This window comes from Dipteris shenzhenensis, chromosome 4 (assembly GCF_047967505.1).
Source record: "Dipteris shenzhenensis isolate YYH24624 ecotype China chromosome 4, Dip_SZ_1.0, whole genome shotgun sequence".
Taxonomy (NCBI): domain Eukaryota; kingdom Viridiplantae; phylum Streptophyta; class Polypodiopsida; order Gleicheniales; family Dipteridaceae; genus Dipteris; species Dipteris shenzhenensis.
In genome coordinates, this window is record NC_141599.1 from 37,191,196 (window position 1) to 37,215,599 (window position 24,404).

The 24,404-nt window shown below is 48.0% G+C and overlaps 1 protein-coding gene across 1 annotated transcript in view; it reads right to left on the reverse strand.

Moving 5' to 3' along the window:
* The window catches only part of LOC147902798 (uncharacterized), a 281,519-nt gene that overhangs the window by 196,660 nt on the left and 60,455 nt on the right, over window positions 1-24,404 (reverse strand). The window contains exon 7 of the mRNA XM_087374222.1: window positions 7,555-7,708. Within this exon, the coding sequence (XP_087230348.1) occupies window positions 7,555-7,708 (154 nt within the window). The remainder of the gene's footprint in view (window positions 1-7,554; window positions 7,709-24,404) is intronic.

A 24,404-nucleotide genomic window follows, 5' to 3' on the forward strand; every position in this document is an offset into this window, starting at 1 on the left:
TGACACGGTTCACACTTTGATAGCCATATGGGCTAGCATGCAGGGCCCTTCATGGGCAGCCTCTTCTAGGAGGACTGTATTTCTTCGAGTTTGGAGGGGTTCTCCCTTTTTCTCGGAAGTTGCTACCGGATTGAGATGGCACTATCAGTCCCACTCCTTTCTTTTGGGCTCTTGAGCTTTTCATGCATTGCATGGTGTATCCCATATTCCCGTATGGAGCTTGCTCTAACGGTTTTCTTTAATACTTAATAGAAGTCTCTTTTTTGCAAAAAAAAAAAAAAGAACCTCATCTCCATTGCAACCATATCCTTGGAATGGCTTTCGGGTTCTCTTTGATGGTTATCGATGTGCCATGTATGACAACCGGTACGATGACATCATAGTCCTTACTAGGTCACTTTCTTCTGGACTATATCATCTTGATGTTTATGACAAACTGCTATAGTGGCAAATTTGGTGGCTGAATCTGTAATTTCAGATTCCCACTTATGGCATGCGAGATTGGGTCACCTCAACTACAGAAGCTTGGTTAAAATGCATCCACAAAACATGGTGGTTGCTCTCCCACCCATGCATGCACCGGTTAAACATGTTTGTGAGGGATGCTTGTTGGGCAAAATGCACCGTTTCTCATTTCCAAAGCATGGGACACAGTTGGTGCATCCAGGAAGCTTCACCTTGTGCATAGTGATGTGTACGGGCCGATGCGGATAGCATCTCTTGAGGGCTACCTTTGTTTTCATACCTTTGTGGATGACTACACCAGATTTTCTTGGATATATGGCATGAAGGCCAAATCTGATGTGTTCCCATGCTTCAGACATTGGCTTGCCATGGCTGAAAATGAATCAGGGAACAAGCTCCTTACTCTACGCACTGACAGTGGGGGAGAGTGCATGTCCTATGAATTCTCTGATTTTTTGGCAGCTCGGGGTATTATTCATCAATGTACAGTGCCTTATACTCTGCAGCAGAACGCGCTAGCAAAGGAAAAATCCGTCAAAGATGGAAATGGGCAAGTGCATAATAAGTTTTGGTTGGATGTTGTCATGTGCTCAATCGGGCACCCACAAAGGCATTGAACACTATCACACCTTACGAGGTATGGCACAGTCGCAAACTTGAAAGTTCTCATATGCAGGTTTTCGGGTCATTGGCTTATGCTCATGTGCCATCTCAGCTAAGGCACAAGCTTGAAGACAAAGCTGTAAAAATGCATATTCATTGGTTATAGCACAGAGAGCAAGGGATACAAGTTGTATCAGCCCAGCACGGGCAAGGTCATTGTCAGTAGGGATGTTGTAATCGCTGAAAATGTGTCTTCACGTGGGCTGGAATGTAAAAAACAGCCTATTTGTTTTAACAGAAAAGTGATATATTCCATTCAAAACGAATCATACAACAGGTGGGAGAGAAAGTACTCTATCCCTAGCCTCAACAATGTGGCAAAAAAGCCATGGTGGTGGTTTAAAATGCCACGACATCCCAAAAGGGGTCAAATGAAAAAATAATGAGCAGTCCCATGTCCTCATGAAGGATATAAGTCTCCCATGAGCTGCCAAAGAGGTGCCAAAGAGGTGCCTGTACACCGCTCCCACTGACTCCTGAGAGTGAAGATAATCTCCGCCCAAATGGAAGCGAGAGTGTCAGCCTCCGTGCATAAATGGCCCCCAAGGACAAAAGAACATCGCGAACACCATATCCGCCATAGAGTAATGCTGGAAATCACCTCCCAGGCTGACCCTGCAGGTGAAGTAGGCATGGAATCCTGAGCAGGTACAGGTACCAAAACTAAATCCTGCGGCTCCATGATGCTGACATCTGTGGGACCCCGTCTCTGGCGACACTGCATGAAGAAACCGTGGTCTCCTGGCTCTGACTCAAAGAGAGCAAAGGCTCAAGATCCTCTCCCCCATAGGGCAGCACCCCATGTCATCAGAAAGGACTCGGATGTAACATATGAGAACAACCTGAATATACCTGTCCATACCACTCTAGAGCTGGGGCAGCTCCATAAACAATGCTTACTAGATTCCTCTGCAAGCTGACAATGCATACACAAGGAGGGTCTACCCATCTGCTGAAGCCAAGTACCCACAAGTATACCTCTATGTATAGTGAGCCAAAGAAAATAGGAGACTTTCCTGGCTCTACTGATGCCCCAAAAGTGAGTCCAGTAGCTCAACAAGAGCTCTGCAGTAAGTCCCTGTGCATGCCAATGTTGTGAGGCAGATGGTAGGTGATGAGAGTCTCTCTGCTGAAGCCTGTAACCTGCCCTCGTCGAGTACTGGAAAAAGGGAAGAGGACGGCCGCCTGCCACCAGAGCAGGCCACGTCCACTCACCTGGGTCCCCAGCTCCGCGAGAGGTCGACCCTGAAAAATCCAAAGTCTCCATCTAGGATCCTCTGCAATGGTCAACCTGGAAGGATCTGTGGCCCATTCCTTACCCAGGCAACCAATGACCTTGACCCTCTGCCAAAGGAGCTCCTGTCGATCCAGGGGCTGAGTGGGATACAATCTGAGAGAGGAGTCCGACTCAAAATAAGTAAATGGTGCCGGTCCTAAACGAACTCCAATGCATAGCCCAGCCTCACTAAAACAACCTAACAAAGGCTGGATCTGTAAGCATATCCCTCCACTCCTGAGGAATAGCTCTCATGATCAGTAATCTGGTGGCAGCAATCTGTCTAAGTGGCCCGTGTCTCTCTCTGATCTCCTCCTCTGACATCTCCACACCTCCCCTGAACCAATCTCCAACTGTCACAACCCCCTCAGCATGCCATCTGGCCAAGGGAGTCCTAAGTTCTGTACCAGGGGAAGATCCTAGATACCGAACCAGGGGGTTATGATAAAGTGGCTGTCGAGCAATTTGCTCTCTGGAGGAGGGAACTGCTCTGATGAGGTGCTGTCGAAAATGATCCCATATCTGAATAAGCCTTTTCACAAGTGGTGAGGAAGGCTGAGAATGCTGGTCCGCCAGGAAGATCCAACTCACTCTACCTGCCCACTGGCCTGCCGCTCTAGGGGTGCACTGGTGCATCCCATGCAATAAGAACTGCTTCCACGGCTGATCTCCTAGAGTCAAACCTCTAACAAGAAGTTTGACTAAAAGGGCTCTGCTCTGCATCTCAGGATCAAGAACCCCAAATCCTCCCTGTGAGGAAGGTAAAGTGATAGTATCCCATGAAACCCTGGCCCTAGTGTCCTCAGAACCGTCGCCACCACTCCACAGAAAGTTCCGGAGCAATCTCCTCACCTGACGGATCAAGTCAGCATGAAAGCACCAACATGACGCAACGTACCACATAGTCGCTAGTAGAACCTGGTTGAGTACCAGCGCTCTTCCGACCAAAGAGAGTCTAGCCGTACTCCAGTAGGCTAGCTTTCTCCGGATACTCTCAAGAACTGGAGAAAATTGTTGAGTCGGAGACACCTCAATGCCAACCTGGAAGCCTAGATATCTCGTGGAGGTGCCTCTGGGAATCCATACAAAGCCTCTGTCTCCTCCCCATGCTGGGGTATCCTGCTGAGCTCCAGTCCAGATGCCTTTTGATTTGTTTCAATTGACAAGCCCCCCTGAGGCTAGGCAGAACTTGTCAATTGAATCCGCAGCAGTAGCGAGACTAAACGCATCTCCTCTGACTGTCAGTGCCGTGTCGTCAGCAAACTCAGTGTCCAGAAGCTCTTGCTCCTGCCGGATAGGCAGATGGAGGCCCAAAGTGCCATGACTGGTAGCCTGCATAAAGTATCCCATAGCCTCCGCTACGAAAAGGAAAAGGTAAGGTGCAAGTGGGCATCCCTGTCGTACCGATCTGGATAGCTGAAAAGCCGGTCCTCTGCCTCCACAGACCACCATCCTGCTAGAAGAGTGGGAGTAAAGTGAGGAGACCCAGGAAATCCATCTATCACTGAAGCCTAGCCTCCTCATAGTGCCCTCTAAGAAACCCCAGTCCACCCTATCATAAGCCTTCTCAAAATCGAGAAGAAGAACTGCAATCTCCTGCTGACTCTCCTTCGCCCAGTGAGTGGCCTCCCAAAAAGTAAAGATTTTTTCCAAGATACTCCGATCTTGGACAAATCCTGTCTGAGTATTGTTGATTCCTCAAATGTCTTTGATACATTGTCGTCTCTCTTTCAATCGCCCACAAATCCAGAGCAGCCAATGCAGAGTGTTGTGCCATACACTTCTACCAGTGCACATCCTCCTCCAATAGTTCCTGCTCAGCCTGATATGCCTTTAGTTGATGATCATGCTATTGAGCAGGCAGTTGCACTGGAGAGTGCTGTCATTAAACAGCAAAAAATCAGTCCCGAGATGGCTTTTGGACACACTCAGGGACAGCAAACAAGCTGAGCCTTTGCCAGCCCGCACTAGAGGTGCGCATAAATAGATGCATGGCGACTATTTGGCTGTAGCTTTGGTTGCTTCTGCTTGCAATGAGGAACCTTTATGTCACAAGGATGCCTTTGACAGCAAGGAATGGATGGATGCCATGAAGGCTGAGCTTGGATCCATTCATGCCAACAACACTTGGGAGTTGTGTTACTTGCCAGCAGGCAATCGTGCCATTGGCACAAAGTGAGTCTACAAGGTGAAAAGGAAAGCTAATGGCAGTGTTGACCGCCTCAAAGCCCGCTTGGTTGCAAAGGGATATGCACAGCAGCACGGCATTGATTTTGAGGAGACCTTTGCTCCCACCTCACGCATTACTACTATTAGGTGTGTTATTGCTAAGGCATCTCATCGGCATTGGGAGGTTCATCAGCTGGACATCAAGACTGCCTTCCTTCATGGTGATCTTCAAGAAGAGGTCTATGTCACTCAGCCACCTGGTTTTGAACAATTAGGTTCCGAAAATATGGTTTGCCAGCTCAGAAAATCCCTCTATGGCTTGAAGCAAGCACCTTGGGCATGGTATGCGAAGATACATACATTTTGACAGCCCGTGGCTTTCAGAATGGGAGGCCACTCTTTATGTCCGAAAGAGTGCATCAGAATTTTTTATTCTGATTTTATATGTGGATGACATGCTTATCACTAGGCCAGATATGGAACAAATTGCAGATTTCAAGGCTGATTTACAGAAGTCTTTTGCCATGACACATATGGGCCGGTTGCACTATTATTTGGGTATACAGTTTGCATATGTTGACGGGGGTATAATGATGAGTCAGTCCAAGTATAATGGACAGCTCCTTGATCGCTTCCAGTTCGAGGATTGCAAGCCAGTTTCTACTCCATTGGAGCATGGCTTTTGTTTCTCCTCCGAGGATGGAGTCAGCCATTTGATGCATCCCTTTATCAGCAAGTTGTTGGTTGCCTCATATATCTTGTCATACCCGGCTTGATCTTCAATATGCCATTTCCCAGCTCCAGTAGGTACATGAACAAGCCTATTACACCGCATTGGCAAGCAGTGAAATGGGTCTTTTGATACTTGAAGGCCACACAGCATTTGGGTTTATTCTATGGTTTAGAGGCCCCACTTGTTTGCATGCATTCACAGACAACGACTAGGCAGGATGCTACGACACTAGGGTGTCACACAGCGGAAATTGTTTTATGCTTGAAGCTTCATGCATCTCTTGATTCAGCAAGAAGCAGCCTACACTTGCCACATCCAGTTGTGAGGCTGAGTACACAGCAACTTTCACAGCTACAGTAGAGTGCGTTTGGCTTTGCAAGTTACTTGCAAATCTTGATATCATTTAGTCCAACTCTACTACAATCTACACTGACAACCAGAGTGCTTTGGCGGTTGCTAGAAACCCAATGTTTCATGCGCGCACAAAGCATATTAAAGTCCCCTATCACTATGTTCGAGAGCGACTGTCTGGTGGAGACATCCAGTTGTCCTATGTTCCCACCGAGGACAACTTGGCAGATCTTTTCACGAAAGCTTTACCGCGTCCCAATTTTGAGGCATTTCGGCATGCTTGGCTCCTTTTGTTACGTGAGGGATCACTTTGTACATATCATAGGTTGCTATATCCCTCTGGGACGAATATGTGCAACCATGATTTAGTTTCCAGGTATTCCTAAGATATTTCCATGATACTTCAGCCATACCATGGAGAGGGGTTTGTTAGCACTTAGCCCTGGTATGAGCCTTGTAGGTCAGGTCAACTCTATGAGTTGACTTCTTTGGTCAACCATATGGTTGACTTGGGGGCACCCTTTGTATTTTCCTCTTATCCACTTGAGCAGTACTACGTTTGCTCCAGCTTATTGTTTGCTTCCCGCACTCCACTCCTGTTCCATTGCTTCCTGCACCCAACACCATGTTATATAGCGTTAGGGACTAGTTACACTAACAGATGAAGAGCCAATTGAGGATGCTATTCTCCATACGATTAGAGTAATCGGATTCAAGAATGGCTGATAATAAATAGATCCTCACCCCTCTCTTGTCATGAGTAACCCATGGCATCTTTGGATTTATGGTGGATGCCCAATCCATCATGTACCATGGGATCATGGAGAGTGGCTATGGATGATGCAGCATCTCCCTAAAGGCCACTTTCATTCTTTGACTACATAGGAATGCTGGACGAGGCCAACTTCTGAGCCTGATACCCACCCAGGATACCTATGGCATCACTCTACCCATGCAGCCTCACTTTTTGAGACGAGAGACACTTCCTAGCTCTCCCAGCACGATGCACTCCTGGTAAGACCTGGAGACAGGCTTTTGGTATAGATCCCAAATGCCCATGGTGCCTTGCAGCTTTAGAGTTTTGCTCATCCTTGCATTTGGGTTAACAGAGGTGCCCAGAGGTTTTGGCAGGGTTGCACTTGTTTGGCAAGATGAGGAGGGGTACTTGTTCCATCACTTGGCAATTTATGGCCTAGCTGACACAGTCAGGTTTTCAGATTCCTTACGAAGGAGCAAATATAAGGCAGGCCCATTCTCATAATCAAAGAGACCATCAGCTTATCACTCTCGATGCCAGCCTTGTTTCTTTGCGCAGGTCAGTCTCCTATAGACTCAGCTGAGAGATCTTTGACAATCTTACTGCATGGCAAATTTAAGACCCAGATGCAAAGAGGCCTTTTGATGGCACTCAGACTTCTGCATCTCAGTCATTCTCAATGATCAGGCATAATAATTGTACAGACCCTCGTGGCCTCTTTGGAGCAGGATTCACATGCCGCAATGGCCACGAGTGCTGCCTTCATGAGAGAGTGTTAACAGGGTTTCTTTTGCACATATATGGCCACAGGGCCTTCATGGTACTTCCACTCTCCGGATTGGCTACTACAGCTTCATTTCTTTATGCATGCTTTTGTATGATGCTCTTACAGGATTTTACCCTGTTTCTATGTAGTTTGGTCTACAAAAGAAGAAGACAGAGCATTTTTCTTCAACCTACCATGCACAAAGCCCCAAGAAGAGTTGCAACAGCAGATTAGGACATCTCTATATTGGATGTGATGCTTCAGCATAGATGATCAAAAGTTTAATACCGCCCTCAATAATTACCACACTTGAAATTAGGCTAGTATTCTCTTTTCAAATTGATTATAGATAATACCAAAACAGATAATTTTACCTCTTGAGCAGTTCCTGTTGAAGAAAAAGACATCCATTCTGACTTGTTGAGTGCTAAACTTGGTAAGACTTCATCATGCAATTTTGGCAGAAGCACTGCCATTTCTTCATACATGGGCTTCCCAATGTAATCGATGCATCCAAGAGTCATTGTCCTGAAATCAGAAAATATAATCTTTGATAAGCAGAACTCCAGTTGTGATCCTCAATTGACATACTGTTTTGCATTACTGGCCACAATTCTCACACATCAAATTACCTGATTGCTATTATTAGAAGACAAGATGTAATACGTAAAGTACTTCCGCTATCAACAAGTAAAGTAAACAGACTTCTGCTATCAGAAAAGACACGAAAATTCATAGTAGGCCAAATTTGTAGGGGCACGTTTAAAAGCAATCTTGTCCTTTCGTGAGCAGATTGTTTGTAGTTTCCCAAGTGATAGAGCCTTCAAATGGGGCAGCAAATACCTTACTAACACAATAATTTAAACTGCTGCTTATGTTACAAGTTAACCATCATGTGCAACTTGCTTGACCATTTCTATCTCCATTATATTTTTATTTGCCTTTTCTAATTGTCAATCCCTTACCTCCTCGCTTGCATTACCCCATCTTACATCTATACTGAACTTCTCTTTCATTCTTTTTGAAGGCTCCTATATCATGCATAGAAATGGATACTAGACTTAGTTCATGTCTTCCACTTTTGTTGATACTCTAGTTCATTTGAAGAGGGCATTGAGTCCCGCTGGCAAGAGATATCCTGTATCTAGTGGACTTTTGCACCCTCACTTATGCCACGAGAGGTTCAGAAAGGGCAGCTGCTTCCATCACTACATCTCGAAAGCAATTCCAAACTTCTACCTCCCACCGATAAGGATTGTTATCTGGAACATTAATGGTTTCGGTGGTGCTGCTCATCATCGCCAAAGACACTTGCTATGCAATCAATTGCATCCGCAATTCTCAAGGTAACCCTTTGAAATTTGTTCTATCACAAAGGTAGCACATCAAAAACTGTCTCTCTTGGCATTTGAGATGATTTGAAGGCACGTACATGAAAAACACCAGGATCAGAGAGCATTATGCGGACTTCTATACAACATTCTACAGGTCCGATTCAATGTCACAACTTCACAGCCAGGGATGTTGCCAAAGACTCGTGTTAGCCTGCTCGTTGCCTAGTATCAGGGAGGGGGGAGGATGAGATCTAAAAATTCATTGAGCATAAAATGCTAGAGGCTCTTCACAACTTGCTTTCTAGAAATGTTTTAACACCTAATGTCCTTTTGATACTTTTCATAGCAGCCTTGAAATCTTACTGACAAAGACATAAACGATGATTCTTGAGAGGCTTTTATACCTAGGTCATTGGTGACAAATCTCTATATAGGTAGCATCCACCATATTTAAAGAGCAAGGAATCATTCCTCCTTATGGCTATGGAAACAAATCACCCTTTTAAGGACTGCTTATAAAATCAATAATACTTTGACTTTGGCCCTTCCTTGTTGCCCTTATCCCTGAGATTCTAATAGGTTTTGGGCTCAATAGAGATCTCATTATTTTGCCATCTTGCTTTTGGACCTTGACAAAGCATATGATCCAGTTGATTGTGTTTCCTCAAGGATACAGTTCATACAATACGTTCTTTGACTTTTGTGTAAAAGGCGTCTCAACTTTATACTGCACATGTCATAGTGTAAATGATGTGACCATGCGAGGAATCAAAGGCAATCCTTCAAGTTTCAAGAATCACCCATTGGGGTCACGGTGTCAACTTCATCTGGCCAATTGATCAGCTATCTTGGTTTGTCAAATTGGAGTTGGTCTCTCTTCTCCTCAATATTCACTACACAAATAAAGAGCATCCACTACTTGGGTGTTGCTGCAGACTACTTGACGCGTTGCCCCTTTGCTGGTGCAAATCAGGCAAATAGCAAGGGGAAAATCAGCAAATGCATGGGTCACATACGCATGCCTATTCAAAATTATGTTTGGATTCTTATCTATGCCATAGCAGCATTCCAATAAAAAAGAAAGAGAGGCCAGCATGGATGGATAACTGTGTAAAGTAACGGAAGTTGGGTGAATTATGCCTCCCTTTTGTTAGGCCCAAAAAACCATAAATATTTAAGCAAACAACCATTCATCATCTATGAGTTGAATGTACCTTATTGGGCCCATTCATAGGCTGAGTTAAACCCCCACCTATTACTGCCTATACAATAGGCCGATGGGTAATTAGCCTACCTAAGAAATATCTTCACTACTAGACATGTCAACTACTTGATGGAGATTCCTTTCATGGTGGATCTATCACAAATCTTCCAAAAGAATGTCAGATATGTCCATTTCTTAGAACAATGTCTAGTCATTGGCTTGGAAGACTCTCAAATGGAATAAAGACAAATTCCTATGCTGATGATGGCCTATTACTTGATGTTATTGAAACCATGGCTATTTTCGGGATCATCTACGCCTTAATGATCGGCAAGTTCAAGTGCACATGGATTCTTTGAAATTGACCACACTTATTTGTATAGCCCATGACAATCATATAACCACCTTCATAAAAATATGCAGGCAGGCCATAGAGCAACAAACCACATCAGCCCCATAGACACTAGCCAGAATATTGCTAGATATCATTCATACTCTCAGAGGCAAATGGGACAGACTCTAAGGAGACTTCGATCATGCTAGGTGCAAGAGGGAGTATTTTATTAGTATATGGGAACCGTCCGCGAGAACCGTCACTTTTTCAAAAGACGAGCTGCAGCAGCTGCAAAAGGATTTGGAGCATGAGTGTTCCACTACTCTCTTCGCGCGCATCCATGGCTCCCACCCCTCTAGGTCACAAGCTAGAGATTGGATGCTTGCGGCACTTCCCCAGGAGCTCGCCCCCCACCTTAAGGATGTTCGTTTGTTGGGACGAGGTTTCTTTCAAGTGTGCCTAGATTCCCTGGACGTCACGAGAGACCTGCTACAGGCCGGTTTTCTTTTTCTAGGCTTCAGGAGGATTTTTTTGTTTCCCTTTCAACTGGGCTTTGACCTAGTTGAAGAGGACAAGCAGGGAGTTTCTGTTTTCATCAGATTCCCTAGTCTTCTCTCAGTTTATCACCGGCTACTTTCAGTTATTGGCGAGAGGTTTGGTGTGGTAGCAGAGATCCCCCCTCTTCCTGGTGAACCCTCTTCGGCTGCTGAGGCGGTCAGGATGGATGGGGTACCTAGGGTTAGGGTCATTGTCCAGGACCCCAATATTTCAGATGACCACATCATGCTACAGCGACCCGATGGGTCCTTCTTCTACCAGAGATTTGAGGTTGCAGGTTGGCAGGACCAGTGCAGGATTTGCAGATCCTCAGAGCACTTCGCCAGAGATTGCCCAAAGAAGAAAAAGAGGCCCAGAAAGCAACCAGCTCGTACGACAGAGAGCTGGAGCAGGACCTACCGCTCCATAGGCACCGCCTCAGACATGGGCTTCCCCCCCTCCTAGGGCTACCCGAGTCCCTCCTGCACCTCACACCATCTCTCGCCCACGGTGGGTTCCGCCGGTTAGGCCCTCTACTTCAGATCACACATCCACCGCTTCGGAGGCTACCCCCTTGGAGCCTCGGGAGGAGACTAGTGTTCAGGAGCCTTGTTCGACCCCATCCCTGGATCAGGCTGTACCTTCCTCAGCAGCCTAGGTTGTTGGCACCTTGTCTGCAGCACTTCTCGATCAGGATCCAGTACAGGTGAATCCTTCTTTCGATAGAGGGAAGGGGGTCTTACATTCTATCCCTGCTTCGGTAGGAATCCTTCGTATACCCTCCCCGGGACTGGCTCAGCGGAATTCCTTTTCCGCTTTGGAGGACCTCTCTGAACTCCCAGATGATGATTTTGTACCTTCTACTTTCAGAGAGCTAGTTATCGGCATCCCTTGTGAGAGATCCTTCTCTCTTTCACCTGTGGACTTTCCTCCCCTTGGACCTAGTGTGTATGGCAGGAGGTCAGCTCCGGCGGAGGGTTCTTTTTCCGCCACCAGGTCGGGTAAGGTATTCCAACCCGCTTCCTCTCGCTAATGAGGATAGCCAGTTGGAATATACAGGGATTGGGCGGCATCCCTCATTGCCGTCGCAGACAGCTGATCAGGAATCAGCTCCATCCACGTGTTTCAGGTGGTTCCCTAGACATTCTTTTTCTTCAGGAACACAAATTGGATGTCAGCGATTGCTCCAAGTCAGGTAAGCTGCTTTCAAGCCGGACTTTTTGGCTTCCTGCCTTGGGAACCAGAGGAGGTACATGCATATCACTTTTAGATTCTATTCTCCCTCTGATCATTGGACACGGCATCATAACCCCCTCCAAGGCCCAGTGGGTTTTACTTCTGATTGATGGACGTAAGGTTGGTTTCCTCAACTCTATGCTCCGAACAACAGAGAGGACCGTGTTCTGTTCTGGAAAAAGTTGCTCTCGTGGGCTGACATTGCAGATTCGTCAATTATTGGAGGTGACTTCAACATGGTTGAGGCACCTTCTGATAAGCAAGGGGGCAGAGAAGGTGGTATTCATTCCCTCGAGAGAGCAGCTTGGGATGCCTTCTTATTCAGGTTCAGTGGCAGAGATGTTTGGTCAAATGATGCATTTCATATTCAATCTCAATCACTTTTGTGTTCTTGGTCGAACCATAGGGTGCATATGCCTATCCATGCTCGGATTGACAGATTCTATGTGGATGACTGGGCTCTTGATAGAGGGGGGACAGTTTGCATTGCACCCGGTGTTTCCACTTCTGACCATTTTCCAGTAGTTTTGTCCATCTCAGAGGCCCATCCGAGAGGACGGTCTCACAGTATCAGGATCCCCGATGCCTTATACACGGATGAGACTGTCACAGAGGCAGTCTTGGAGATCTAGGTTTCTCACATGCAGGGAGGGGTGGCCGGTCCTTCACATGTGGCCACAGCACTTGCCAGTATCAGCGACATTTATCACTCCGTTGCTAGTGCTCGACGAGGTGAGGTACTCAGGCGGGAGGTTGGTATCCGCCGGCAGTTGGCAGCCTTGCAGAGGGAGGAGCAAAGACGACCATCATATGCTTGGATACAGGAGCGCCTTGCTGCCGCAAGGGCTCACTTGCAGACATTGCTTGATCAGAGAGCAGAGTATGCCTTCCATGCATGGGAGTCATTTTGGATACAGATGGGAGGGAGAGTCAACAAACACTTTTTCTCTACACTTGGTCCTAGACATAGTAGAAAGAAAGAAAGAAAGTTTATTAAAGTCTTCGGGAGACCGTGAAGGTCTATAAGACTAAAGATAACTGATACAATGAGCATAACGGTGGCGGTCTCAAAACGGGCCAGCCAACTGTTTCTACAAAGAAGAGGTTATGAAGGACTGTGTGTCTAGTCCTGATACAAAAAATATGTGTCTACCTCCAGACGATACAAAAAAGAAGGGGGGGGCACTAGAAATGGGGCAGAGGGGGGAGATACAATATACATGTGCAGGTGGTGATCGTCAGAGACCAATCATAGAGGGGCCGTCAAATGGGAGGTCGGAAAAAACCCTGCGATAGATGATTGGCCTCTGATGTCACGCGGCCTAGTCGAGCTCGATCGTCGGGGGCGGCGGGTGGCCCTGTGGATGAGGGAAACGGTAACCCCGGTGGGGCGGGCAGAGAGCAGAGACGAGATGTCATGGACCTAGATGTGAGTCTATCTGTTGGCACAGCTGTCGTGGCTCTGGCTCTCGCTCACGTCCGCGTCGTCGGCTAGACTGAGAAGAGGTATCCTGTGACTGGAAGAAGTCAGTGATAGGCCGCTGGGTGTCCTCACGCTGTGTGTGCTGCTCGTGTCGCCGTGCTCGGAGAGAGGTATCTCGGTGGCGAGTCATCTCATGTAAGAAAGCGGCTAGGCATCGCTGATCCGGGAACTGCAGCATGTGTGGGAGGGAGCCGAATCCGTCGCGGAAGAGGCAGTGGTACCGGCCTCGAATGGCATAATAGATAGGACATCTGAAAGCAAAGTGCTCCTCCGACTCGATCTCCTGCAAGTCGCAGAGTGGGCAAAGGCGGTCCTCTCGTGGGATACCCTCTGCGCGTCCGCTCTCGATCCGTAATCGGTGTGACGAGACCCTAAACTGACCGAGAGAGATCCGGAGCGCATGTGGTAGATGAAGCTGTGTGTAACCCGGAGGTGTGACGAAGCCCTCTTGTGAGATCTGGAGGCAGTGTCGGCGGTAGAAGTCGAGTTTCACAGGAAGCTCGGAGTGAAGAAACCATGTCCGCCAAGTGTGGAGCTGCAGCAGATCCGCTCGAATGAGCCGGTTGACCTCCTGGTCAGTGGGGGAGAGGGGAGATGGTGGAGCGTGTCAAGCAGCTTATTGACTCTGACGGCGTTTTGCAGTCTCATCCGAATACTGTCTTGCACTTAGCGACAGCTTTCTATGCCTCCCTCCTTTCCGCAGATCCTGACACAAAGGCTACAGATGTGGCTAGAGAGGAAGTTTGGCAGAATTTACATGTGTTGGTCTCACCAGAGAGAGTGTCAAGCAGCTTATTGACTTTGACGGCGTTTTGCAATCTCATCCGAATACTGTCTTGCACTTAGCGACAGCTTTCTATGCCTCCCTCCTTTCCGCAGATCCTGACACACAGGCTAGAGATGTGGCTAGAGAGGAAGTTTGGCAGAATTTACATGTGTTGGTCTCACCAGAGATGACATGCTTACTTGATGCACGCTTTACCAACACAGAATTCAAGTCTGCCCTCTCCGCCCTTCATAAGGGGAAATGCCCTGGTTTCGATGGTATTACTCCTTTCTTTATAGCCTTTTGAGATATGATAGGTGATCCTATTACTTCAGCCCTGCAGGGCATTTGGGACTCGGGTGAGATGCCTGACTCACTCACCGAGGGACTCATACACCTTATTCCGAAAGGTGGCAACAGGAATTTTGTATCCCATTGGAGACCCATCACTCTATTGGGCACTTTATACAAAATCCTTGCCAAGGCGATCAGCAACCGATTGCAGCCCCTTCTTCCAGACCTCATCCATGATACTCAGACAGGCTTTGTGCATGGCAGGAGCATATTTGACAATATCTTTTCCTTTTGGGAAGCCACTGAGTGGGCTATGCAGAGCGGGCAGAGGTTGGCAGTTCTACTCTTGGACTTTGAGAAAGCCTATGACAGAGTAGATTGGGGCTTTCTTGAGGGCACTCTTCTACGTTTTGGTTTTTCAGATGCATGGATTAGAGGGGTGGCCTCCCTTTATAGATCAACTCACAGCCAGGTTTTAATTGGAGGGGTAAGGGGTGACAGATTTCAGATTTCCAGATCAGTTCGTCAGGGATGCCCTTTAGCCCCCTTCCTCTTTCTTTTTGGGAGAGAGGCCCCGCCTACACAGTAGGTACTTGGAAGGCATTTATCAGGCTACCTGAGGATCAGAGACTGCAGTCCGTGAGTCACCTCAGAGGGATAGCACGCAGGGTTCAGTAGATAGATGCAGCCATCCCGGTGGAACGGGCAGTTGAGTTGCCTATTACTTCCACCACTTGGATGGGAGCTTTTTCAAGGATAGCAGTTCCTCTACAAGTGATCGCTCTTCGAGGTCTCGGAGAAGATGCACTGGTCTTTGACGTTGGGGATGGAGGTATACTCTCTAGATCCACGGATGATTTTCTTCTAGAGGTTGCCTTTCAGCCTGTCAGGATTGCTGGTTTTGTGGACCATGGAGCGGGCTTGGAGTGGTACTTAGACCCCAACCCTCTGCTTTTAGCCTTGGGATCTTGGAGGTTGTGGTTGTATGGAGGTGCACCTATCAGGTGCTTACAGGGACCCAGAGAGTGGGAATGGATAGATCATGGGCATCGAGAGAGGGGAATTCCCTTTTTTCGTTTCACGGTTGGTAATGCCACGAGATTTCAGCTGAACAGTAGGGGTTGGGGTCCTTCCAGAGCCCCCCATTGGGACAACTTCTTCATCACTGCAGATTTGCGTAGGAATTTCTGGAGGAGGCTCTGGAAATCCCTCAGAAATAGAAAGATCACTCTTTTCTTTTGGCTTTCTATTCATGGAGGGATTGCAGTGAACCTGTGGAGATCACGTTTTAAGGCTGATCCCACTTGCCCTCGCTGTCATTCTGCAAAGGAGTCAGTGCGACATTGCCTTTGGGACTGCAGTCAGGCGAGGACTATTTGGAAAGGGGTTGCGAGGATACTCAGCATTTTTCATACTTCCCCTTTCTTCATGACTTGGGGCTCGGTCGCATGGTTATCCCTTACTGGGCCCCTGGTGTTTTATGAGGGTGAGCCTTTTTCTTGGGCACTCTCGGTCCGCCGGTAGGTGATAGAGCCCTCCTCTCTTCAGGATGTACCACTTACTCCCTTCAAGGCTTCTCATGCTTCACTGGACACCTCTTGGAAGATCTTGGCTAGCATTTCCTCTTGGCACATTTGGAGAGCCAGATGTACAGAGGCCTTGGATGGCACCTAGATACACCCTTCACAGGTGTTCACGGGTATTTGGACTCACACAATTCACCTTTTGATAGCCATTTGGGCTAGCATGCAAGGCCCTTCACGGGCAGCCTCTTCTAGAAAGACTATTTTTCTTGGAGTTTGGAAGGGTTCTCCCTTTTTCTCGGAGGCTTCTACTGGATTGAGATGGCACTATCAGCCCCAATTCTTTCTTTTTGGCTCTTGAGCTTTTCATGCATTGCATGGTGTATCCCGTATGGAGCTTGCTCTAACGGTTTTCTTTAATACTTAATAGAAGTCTCTTTTTGGGGGAAAAAAAAAAAAAAGCCCTTTCCTTCGTTCTATAGATGTTGGTATATTATCGCATTATAAACCACTAGCTATTTGTTCAGCCCTTGTACAAGATAATCCCCATAGAGTGGCATGCTAGGGGGATTACCTTGTATTTTTAGATTGTACCCTTCATTGGGGAGTTTCTTTTTCCTTGGTGTCCGTGTCACTAAGGAGTTTATTAATAAAATGTTCTTTTCTCTGAAAAAACAAATGTCCCAACAAAATTGTTCTTTTGTAAAGATCCCTCTCTTAAGAGTTGAAGTAAACCCTTGGTTGCACAAGGGTCAACTCAAAAGACAATGCAACCTAAAAGGCATTGAAAGACGTACTAACCCAATAATTTACCTTCAAGCAAGGATGTATATAAAATAGCCCTATATTTTAAGATTTACATGTTTTTGTGGACTAAAAAAGAGCCCCTCGTCACTATTTATCTACACACCTAAGTTACTTACCATGTTGTCTCTAGGCCAAATTATGATCAGTTCCTTTGTTGGTGCCATACTAGGCTTTGTGGTTGTTATATCATGCTCATAACATTCGACTGTACAAGCAGTCTGCATATGCACATGAGTCAATCTTCCGAAATGAGACTAGAGAGGCAGAAGGAGTATTGAGTTGCAATTCTATACCGAGCACCTCTCATGGAAATGATCACCATGGAGTGATGTCTGAGGGGGGAGGGGGTTCCTAACACTTCCGGAAGTATTACCGGAGGCCTAGGGCCACTGGTGCAAGAAGCAAGTAAGACATGCCATTGGTGTCACTGATGGTACGTAGGCGAATGCTAGTCGATGGTGTCAACTATGTGCAGGCGGTACAAGTACTGAAGTGATGTGAGCAAGAAGAAGACCAAAGCGGAACAACATCATAAAAGCCAACCCTCGACATGAACGGAAAAGAACTTCAACCACATGACACAAGTCCGTTGTACCAGGTGAAGGGAGAGGAGGGGAGGAGAACACAACGGAAAGAGATTTTAGAGTAGCGAGCAGAGATGGGGAGTAGCATAATTCATTAGAAAGCAAGATGACTGATATACTAGGAGAAGATACACACGAGGCGAGCTCTTGACTCTAGCCTCTCACTCCTTCACACATGCCTTTCGCTCCTCTCGAATGTCCCCCCTTTTTTCCATTTCCCCATCTTCACCTTCTCCTCCTCTGCTCCCCCCCGCTGCCAATCTCCTTTCCTTCTTCCTATTGGATGTCTTCTTGCATCCTTAGCCATCCTTAGCCATTCCACCGTTTGTGGGCCGCTCCGCCCTTGATGGCTTCCGCAACACTCCAGCCTATTCTGGGTCAGTGAATCCCGTGCTCCATGTGTTCTCCTGTCTATTCCATGCGCTCCTGACACTAGTTGGTTGGGAGGGTTGGTGCACCATCTATACCTCTTAACTGTTGGACTGCTTCCCATGTGCACCAACGAATACCGCATGTGCGCCTGTGCACTCTGCTGGACTGCTTCCCATGTGCACCAACAGGTGTACCCCATGCACCATTGCGCCATTACTTCCCTCTGATCAACTTTGACCATGGTGGGTCGAGGTTGAGATTTGGCTCTCTTCAGTCATGTATTGCTTCCGTCATACCCAAGTCATGTGCAGGTCAAGTCATGTCCAAGTCATGTCCATGTCAAGTCATGTCCAAGTCATGTCCATGTCATGTCAAGACATGTCCAAGTCATGTCCATGTCAAGTCATGTCCATGTTTGTTCCAGAGTGACCAAGATGTGAACATATGTGAACACGATGCGACTAGGTATGACCAAGGTCTAACAACTTGGTATGTTGCTGAGGTGACCATGATGTGACCCAGGTGTGACTCTTGGTGGGAGTCCCGGAGACTTTGAGTACAACAGATCCCCCGCCACTATCATTCACCGTCCCGATGAATGACTGAGGGTCTGTGTGAGAGAAAGTTAAGTAAAAATTACAAATAAGAAAGTGACCTTGTGGGTGACATCCCCAAAACTGAAAAGAAAGGGCTCATGGCCTTACAACTGTAAAACTGAAATAAAACTGGCTCATGGCCATACAACTCCAAAATTCCTTTATTTACATGAGAACTGCAGAATCCAAATGTACAGAGCTCGTAATAGAAATGCCGAACTAAAAGATCCAAGAGCTATTGCTTGCTGAATGAAGGTCAGAGAGGGGGAAGGGGAGGGTGTGGTGGGTGTGCTGATGTTCCAGGGGTGGTCTTTGCCTCTTCCTCAACTGTGTCCATGAGGTTGCGGATGTCCTCGTATTTGGATTTATATCTGTGGTAGCCAGACCTGTAATGATCATATCGAGATTTGAGAGCAGCATTTTCAGCTTGCAGCCCATGGAAGTCTTCCTGCAACTTGGAATGTGAAACTTGGAGACGGTCCTTCTCCTCGAGAATCTGCTTCATCTGACTCTGCACCACCTCCACCTGTTGATCCACAGTATGCTTGTCCTCTGCCAATGAGGTGTATCTGTCCTGTAGGGCTGCAAGATCCCTTTGGATCTCAGCCTGTTGGGCTGAATGATTGTCCTCCAAAACTTTCTTGCTGGCTGTCCACTCTACCTCCTTCGTTGCAAGACACTGCTGAAACTCGTCCTGCTGAGTTTTCCATGCAGCCTCCCTTGACTGTAGAGTTGCTCCCCACTCCACTTCTTTCACCTGTAATGTTGCATCCCATTCTTTATGCATGCTGGCTACCTGCTTCTCATGTTCCAAGTGGAGATGTTGCTTCTGTGACAAAGCTTACAAACCTGACCCGTAGTATTAAAGAGGGAGGCACCCATCTGAATGAAGCTGTCATCTATAATGCACTGAACCATATGAAGGGATCTTTTAGACCATGCATACCTGTCCCGATAGGTCATTCAGTCAGCTATGTCAATGAGTTCGCCATATTCCTCGAAGGCTGCTTTCATCCCTTCTTGCTCTGGGTCCTCTAGAGCTGCCACTGGAGCCAGTGTGTCGATGTCTAGGTAGCAACTTGGAGCTCGGGATGCTTTATGTTGGAAGCGATTGTCTCTTGCAAGGGAAGTGTGAAAATTTGGTCCAGGTCCTCCTTCTCCATGCAAACAGGAGACCGCTTCCGCTTTAATGCATACAGAAGCCGTTTGTGTTCCTGGCTCTGTTCCTCTATTTACCTGGAGGTGAACATGGGGAGGTGACCTAGGAGTGAACAGGGGTGACCTAGGAGTGAACAGGGGTGACCTGGAGGTGAACATGGGTGACCTAGAGGTGAACACGGGTGACAAAGAGGTGAACATGGGGAGGTGACATAGGAGTGAACAGGGGTGACCTAGGAGTGAACAGGGGTGACCTGGAGGTGAACATGGGTGACAGAGAGGTGAACATGGGGAGGTGACATAGGACCGAACAGGGGTGACCTAGGAGTGAACAGGGGTGACCTGGAGGTGAACATGGGTGACAGAGAGTGAACATGGGGAGGTGACCTAGGAGTGAATAGGGGTGACCTAGGAGTGAATAGGGGTGACCTGGAGGTGAACATGGGTGACAGAGAGGTGAACATGGGGAGGTGATGTAGGAGTGAACAGGGGTAACCTAGGAGTGAACAAGGGTGACCTGGAGGTGAACATGGGTGACAAAGAGGTGAACATGGGGAGGTGACATAGGAGTGAACAGGGGAGACCTAGGAGTGAACAGGGGTGACCTGACGGTGAACATGGGTGACAGAGAGGTGAACATGGGGAGGTGACCTAGGAGTGAACAGGGGTGACCTGGAGGTGAACATGGGTGACAGAGAGATGAACATTGGGAGGTGACATAGAAGTGAACAGGGGTGACCTAGGAGTGAACAGGGGTGACCTGGAGGTGAACATGGGTGATAGAGAGGTGAACATGGGGAGGTGACCTAGGAGTGAACACGGATGACCTAGGAGTGAACAGGGGTGACCTAGGAGTGAACAGGGTGACCTGGAGGTGAACATGGGTGACCTAGAGGTGAACATGGGGAGGTGACCTAGGAGTGAACAGGGGTGACCTAGGAGTGAACAGGGGTGACCTGGAGGTGAACATGGGTGACCTAGAGGTGAACATGGGTGACAAAGAGGTGAACATGGGGAGGTGACATAGGAGTGAACAGGGGTGACCTGGAGGTGAACATGGGTGACAGAGAGATGAACATGGGGAGGTAACATAGGAGTGAACAAGGGTGACCTAGGAGTGAACAGGGGTGACCTGGAGGTGAACATGGGTGACAGAGAGGTGAACATGGGGAGTTGACATAGGAGTAAACAGGGGTGACCTAGGAGTGAACAGGGATGAGCTAGAGGTGAACATGGGTGACAGAGAGGTGAACATGGGGAGGTGACCTAGGACTGAACAGGGGTAACCTAGAAGTGAACATGGGTGACCTGGAGGTGAACATGGGTGACCTAGAGGTGAACATGGGGAGGTGACATAGGAGTGAACATGGGTGACCTAGGAGTGAACAGAGGTGAACATGGGTGACAGAGAGGTGAACATGGGGAGGTGACCTAGGACTGAACAAGGGTGACCTAGAAGTGAACAGGGGTGACCTGGAGGTGAACATGGGTCACCTAGAGGTGAACATAGGGAGGTGACATAGGAGTGAACATGGGTGACCTAGGAGTGAACAGAGGTGAACATGGGTGACAGAGAGGTGAACATGGGGAGGTGACCTAGGAGTGAACAGGGGTGACCTAGGAGTGAACATGACCTGAAGGTGAACATGGGTGACCTAGAGGTGAACATGGGTGACAAAGAGGTGAACATGGGGAGGTGACATAGGAGTGAACAGGGGTGACCTAGAGGTGAACATGGGTGACCTAGAGGTGAACATGGGGAGGTGACATAGGAGTGAATAGGGGTGACCTAGGAGTGAACAGAGGTGAACATGGGTGACAGAGAGGTGAACATGGGGAGGTGACCTAGGAGTGAACAGGGGTGACCTAGGAGTGAACAGGGGTGACCTCGAGGTGAACATGGGTGACCTAGAGGTGAACATGGGTGACAAAGAGGTGAACATGGGGAGGTGACATAGGAGTGAACAGTGGTGACCTAGGAGTAAACAGGGGTGACCTGGGGGTGAACATGGGTGACTATCTGAGGGGGAAGGGAGGCCGGTTTCCTAACACTTCCGGAAGTATTACCGGAGGCCTAGGGCCACTGGTGCGAGAAGCGAGTAAGACATGCCATAAGTGTCACTGATGGTACGTAGGCGAGTGCTTGTCGATGGTGTCAACTATGTGCAAGCGGTACAAGTGCTGAAGTGATGTGAGCAAGAAGAAGACCAAAGCGGAACAACATCATGAAAGCCAACCCTCGACATGAACGGCAAAGAACTTCAACCACATGACACAGGTCCGTTGTACCAGGTGAAGGGAGAGGAGGGGAGGAGAACACAACAGAAAGAGATTTTAGAGTAGCGAGCAGAGATGGGGAGTAGCATAACTCATTAGAAAGCAAGATGACTGATACACCCCCAGAAGATACACACAAGGCGAGCTCTTGACTCTAGCCTCTCACTCCTTCAATCACGCCTCTCGCCCCTGCCAGAATGTCCCTCCCCCTTTCCCCTTTCCCCCTCTTCACCTTCTCCTCCTCTGCTCCACCCCCCACTGCCAATCTCCTCTCCTTCTTCCTATTGGATGTCTTCTTGCACCCTTAGCCATCCTTAGCCATTCCACCGTTTGTGGGCCGCTCTGTCCTTGATGGCTTCCCCAACACTCTAGCCTGTTCTAGGTCAGTGAATCCCGTGCTCCATGTGTTCTCCTGTCTATTCCATGCGCTCCTGGCACTAGTTGGTTGCGAGGGTTGGTGCACCACCTATACCTCTTAACTGTTGGACTGCTTCCCATGTCCACCAATAGGTGTATCCCGTGTACCATTGCGCCAGTACTTCCCTCTGATCGACTTTGACCATGGTGAGTCGAGGTTGACGTTTGGCACTCTTCAGTCATGTATTGCTTCCGTCATACCCAAGTCATGTCCAGGTCAAGTCATGTCCAAGTCATGTCCATGTCAAGTCATGTCCAAGTCTGTTCCAGAGTGACCAAGATGTGAACACGCTGCGACTAGGTATGACCAAGGTCTAACAACTTGGCATGTTGCTGAGGTGACCATGATGTGACCCAGGTGTGACTCTTGGTGGGTCCCCATAAACTTTGAGTACAACAAATCCCCCGCCACTATCATTCACTGTCCCGGTGAATGACTGAAGGTCTGTGTGAGAGAAAGTTAAGTATAAATTACAAATAAGAAAGTGACCTTGTGGTTGACATCCCAAAACTGAAAAGAAAAGGCTCATGGCCTTTCAACTGTAAAACTGAAAAAAAATTGGCTCATGGCCATACAACTCCAAAATTCCTTATTTACATGAGAACTGCAGAATCCAAATGTACAGAGCTCGCAAAAAGAAATGCCGAACTAAAAGATCCAGAGCTACTGCTTGCTGGATGAAGGTCAGGAAGGGGGAGGAGGTGGGTGTGGTGGGTGTGCTGATGTTCCGGGGCTGGTCCTTGCCTCTTCCTCGACTGTGTCCATGAGGTTACGAATGTCCTCGTATTTGGATTTATATCTGTGGTAGCCAGACCTGTAATGATCACATCGAGATTTGAGAGCAGCATTTTCAGGTTGCAGCCCATGGAAGTCGTCCTGCAACTTGGAATGTGAAACTTGGAGATGGTCCTCCTCGAGAATCTGCTTCATCTGACTCCGCAGCACCTCCACCTGTTGATCCACAGTATGCTTATCCTCTGCCAGTGAGGTGTATTGTCCTGTAGGGCTGCAAGCTCCCTCTCGATCTCAGCCTGTTGGGCTGAATGATTGTCCTCCAAAACTTTCTTGCTGGCTGTCCACTCTGCCTCCTTCGCTGCAAGACATTGCTAAAACTCGTCCTGCTGAGTTTTCCATGCAGCCTCCCTTGCCTGTAGAGTTCCTCCCCACTCCGCTTCTTTCACCTGCAATGTTGTATCCCATGCTGGCTACCTGCTTCTCATGTTCCAAGCGGAGGTGTTGCTTCTGTGACAGAAGCTTGCAAACCTGACCCGTAGTATTAAAGAGGGAGGCACCCATCTGAATGAAGCTGTCATCTATAATGTGTTGAGCCATATAAAGGGATCTTTTAGCCCATGCATACCTGTCCCGATAGGTCATTCAGTCAGCCATGTCAATGAGTTCGCCATATTCCTCGAAGGCTGCTTTCATCCCCTCTTGCTTTGGGTCCTCGAGAGCTGCCACTGGAGCCAGTGTGTCGATGTCTAGGTAACAAATTAGAGCTTGGGATACTTTCTTGTTGGAAGCGATTGTCTCTTGCAAGGGAAGTGTGAAAATTTGGTCCCTCCATGCAAACAAGAGACCGCTTCCACTTTAATGCATACAACAGCCGTTTGTGTTCCTGGCTCTGTTCCTCTATCTGGGCCTCATGGGTGAATAGATCTCCTGAGTAGGATGCGAAGTAGGTATCCAACATATCATTTTGAGGAAGTGGAGGACAATCAGCTTGAAAAGGTATCTTACCCCCAGCAAAAATAACCTCGCCAGCTCGAGTTTCCAGTAGGTCCTGTTCAGCAGCCTCCATACTTGGTTCAGGGGTCAGTCGTCGAGACACCCGGGGTGGTGTCTTCGCGTCACCAGTGGCTCCCAAAGTAAGATTCAAGTTCAATAACCTGTGTCGCTCTGATGCCTCTCCATCAAGAGATCCCAAGGCAGAGGTCCCTGCTGCCATAACTTCCGTCGATGGATCCCCCTGAGTTGGGGGACCAATGTGCGTATCTTTGCAACCTATTGACCCTGATGAGATGATCGGAGGGGGAATGGTCATGACTGCAGGGAAGGTAAGTGGTAATGTCATGCCATGGTGGGTGAGACTTGAGGAGGGCAGGGGAGTGACCGGAAGAACATCATCAGGGAAATCAAAATCTACCTCGAAGGGGATGGATGGAGAGGCGACTCCTGCATGAGCAACGGATGACAAAGCTCCAGAGGCCGGCCCAAGAGGGGATGGCTCAGAAACCTGTGCTGCAGATGTGGGTGGAGCAAGAGTGGGTATGGAGACTGGAGAGGAAGAGAGGACAGAGA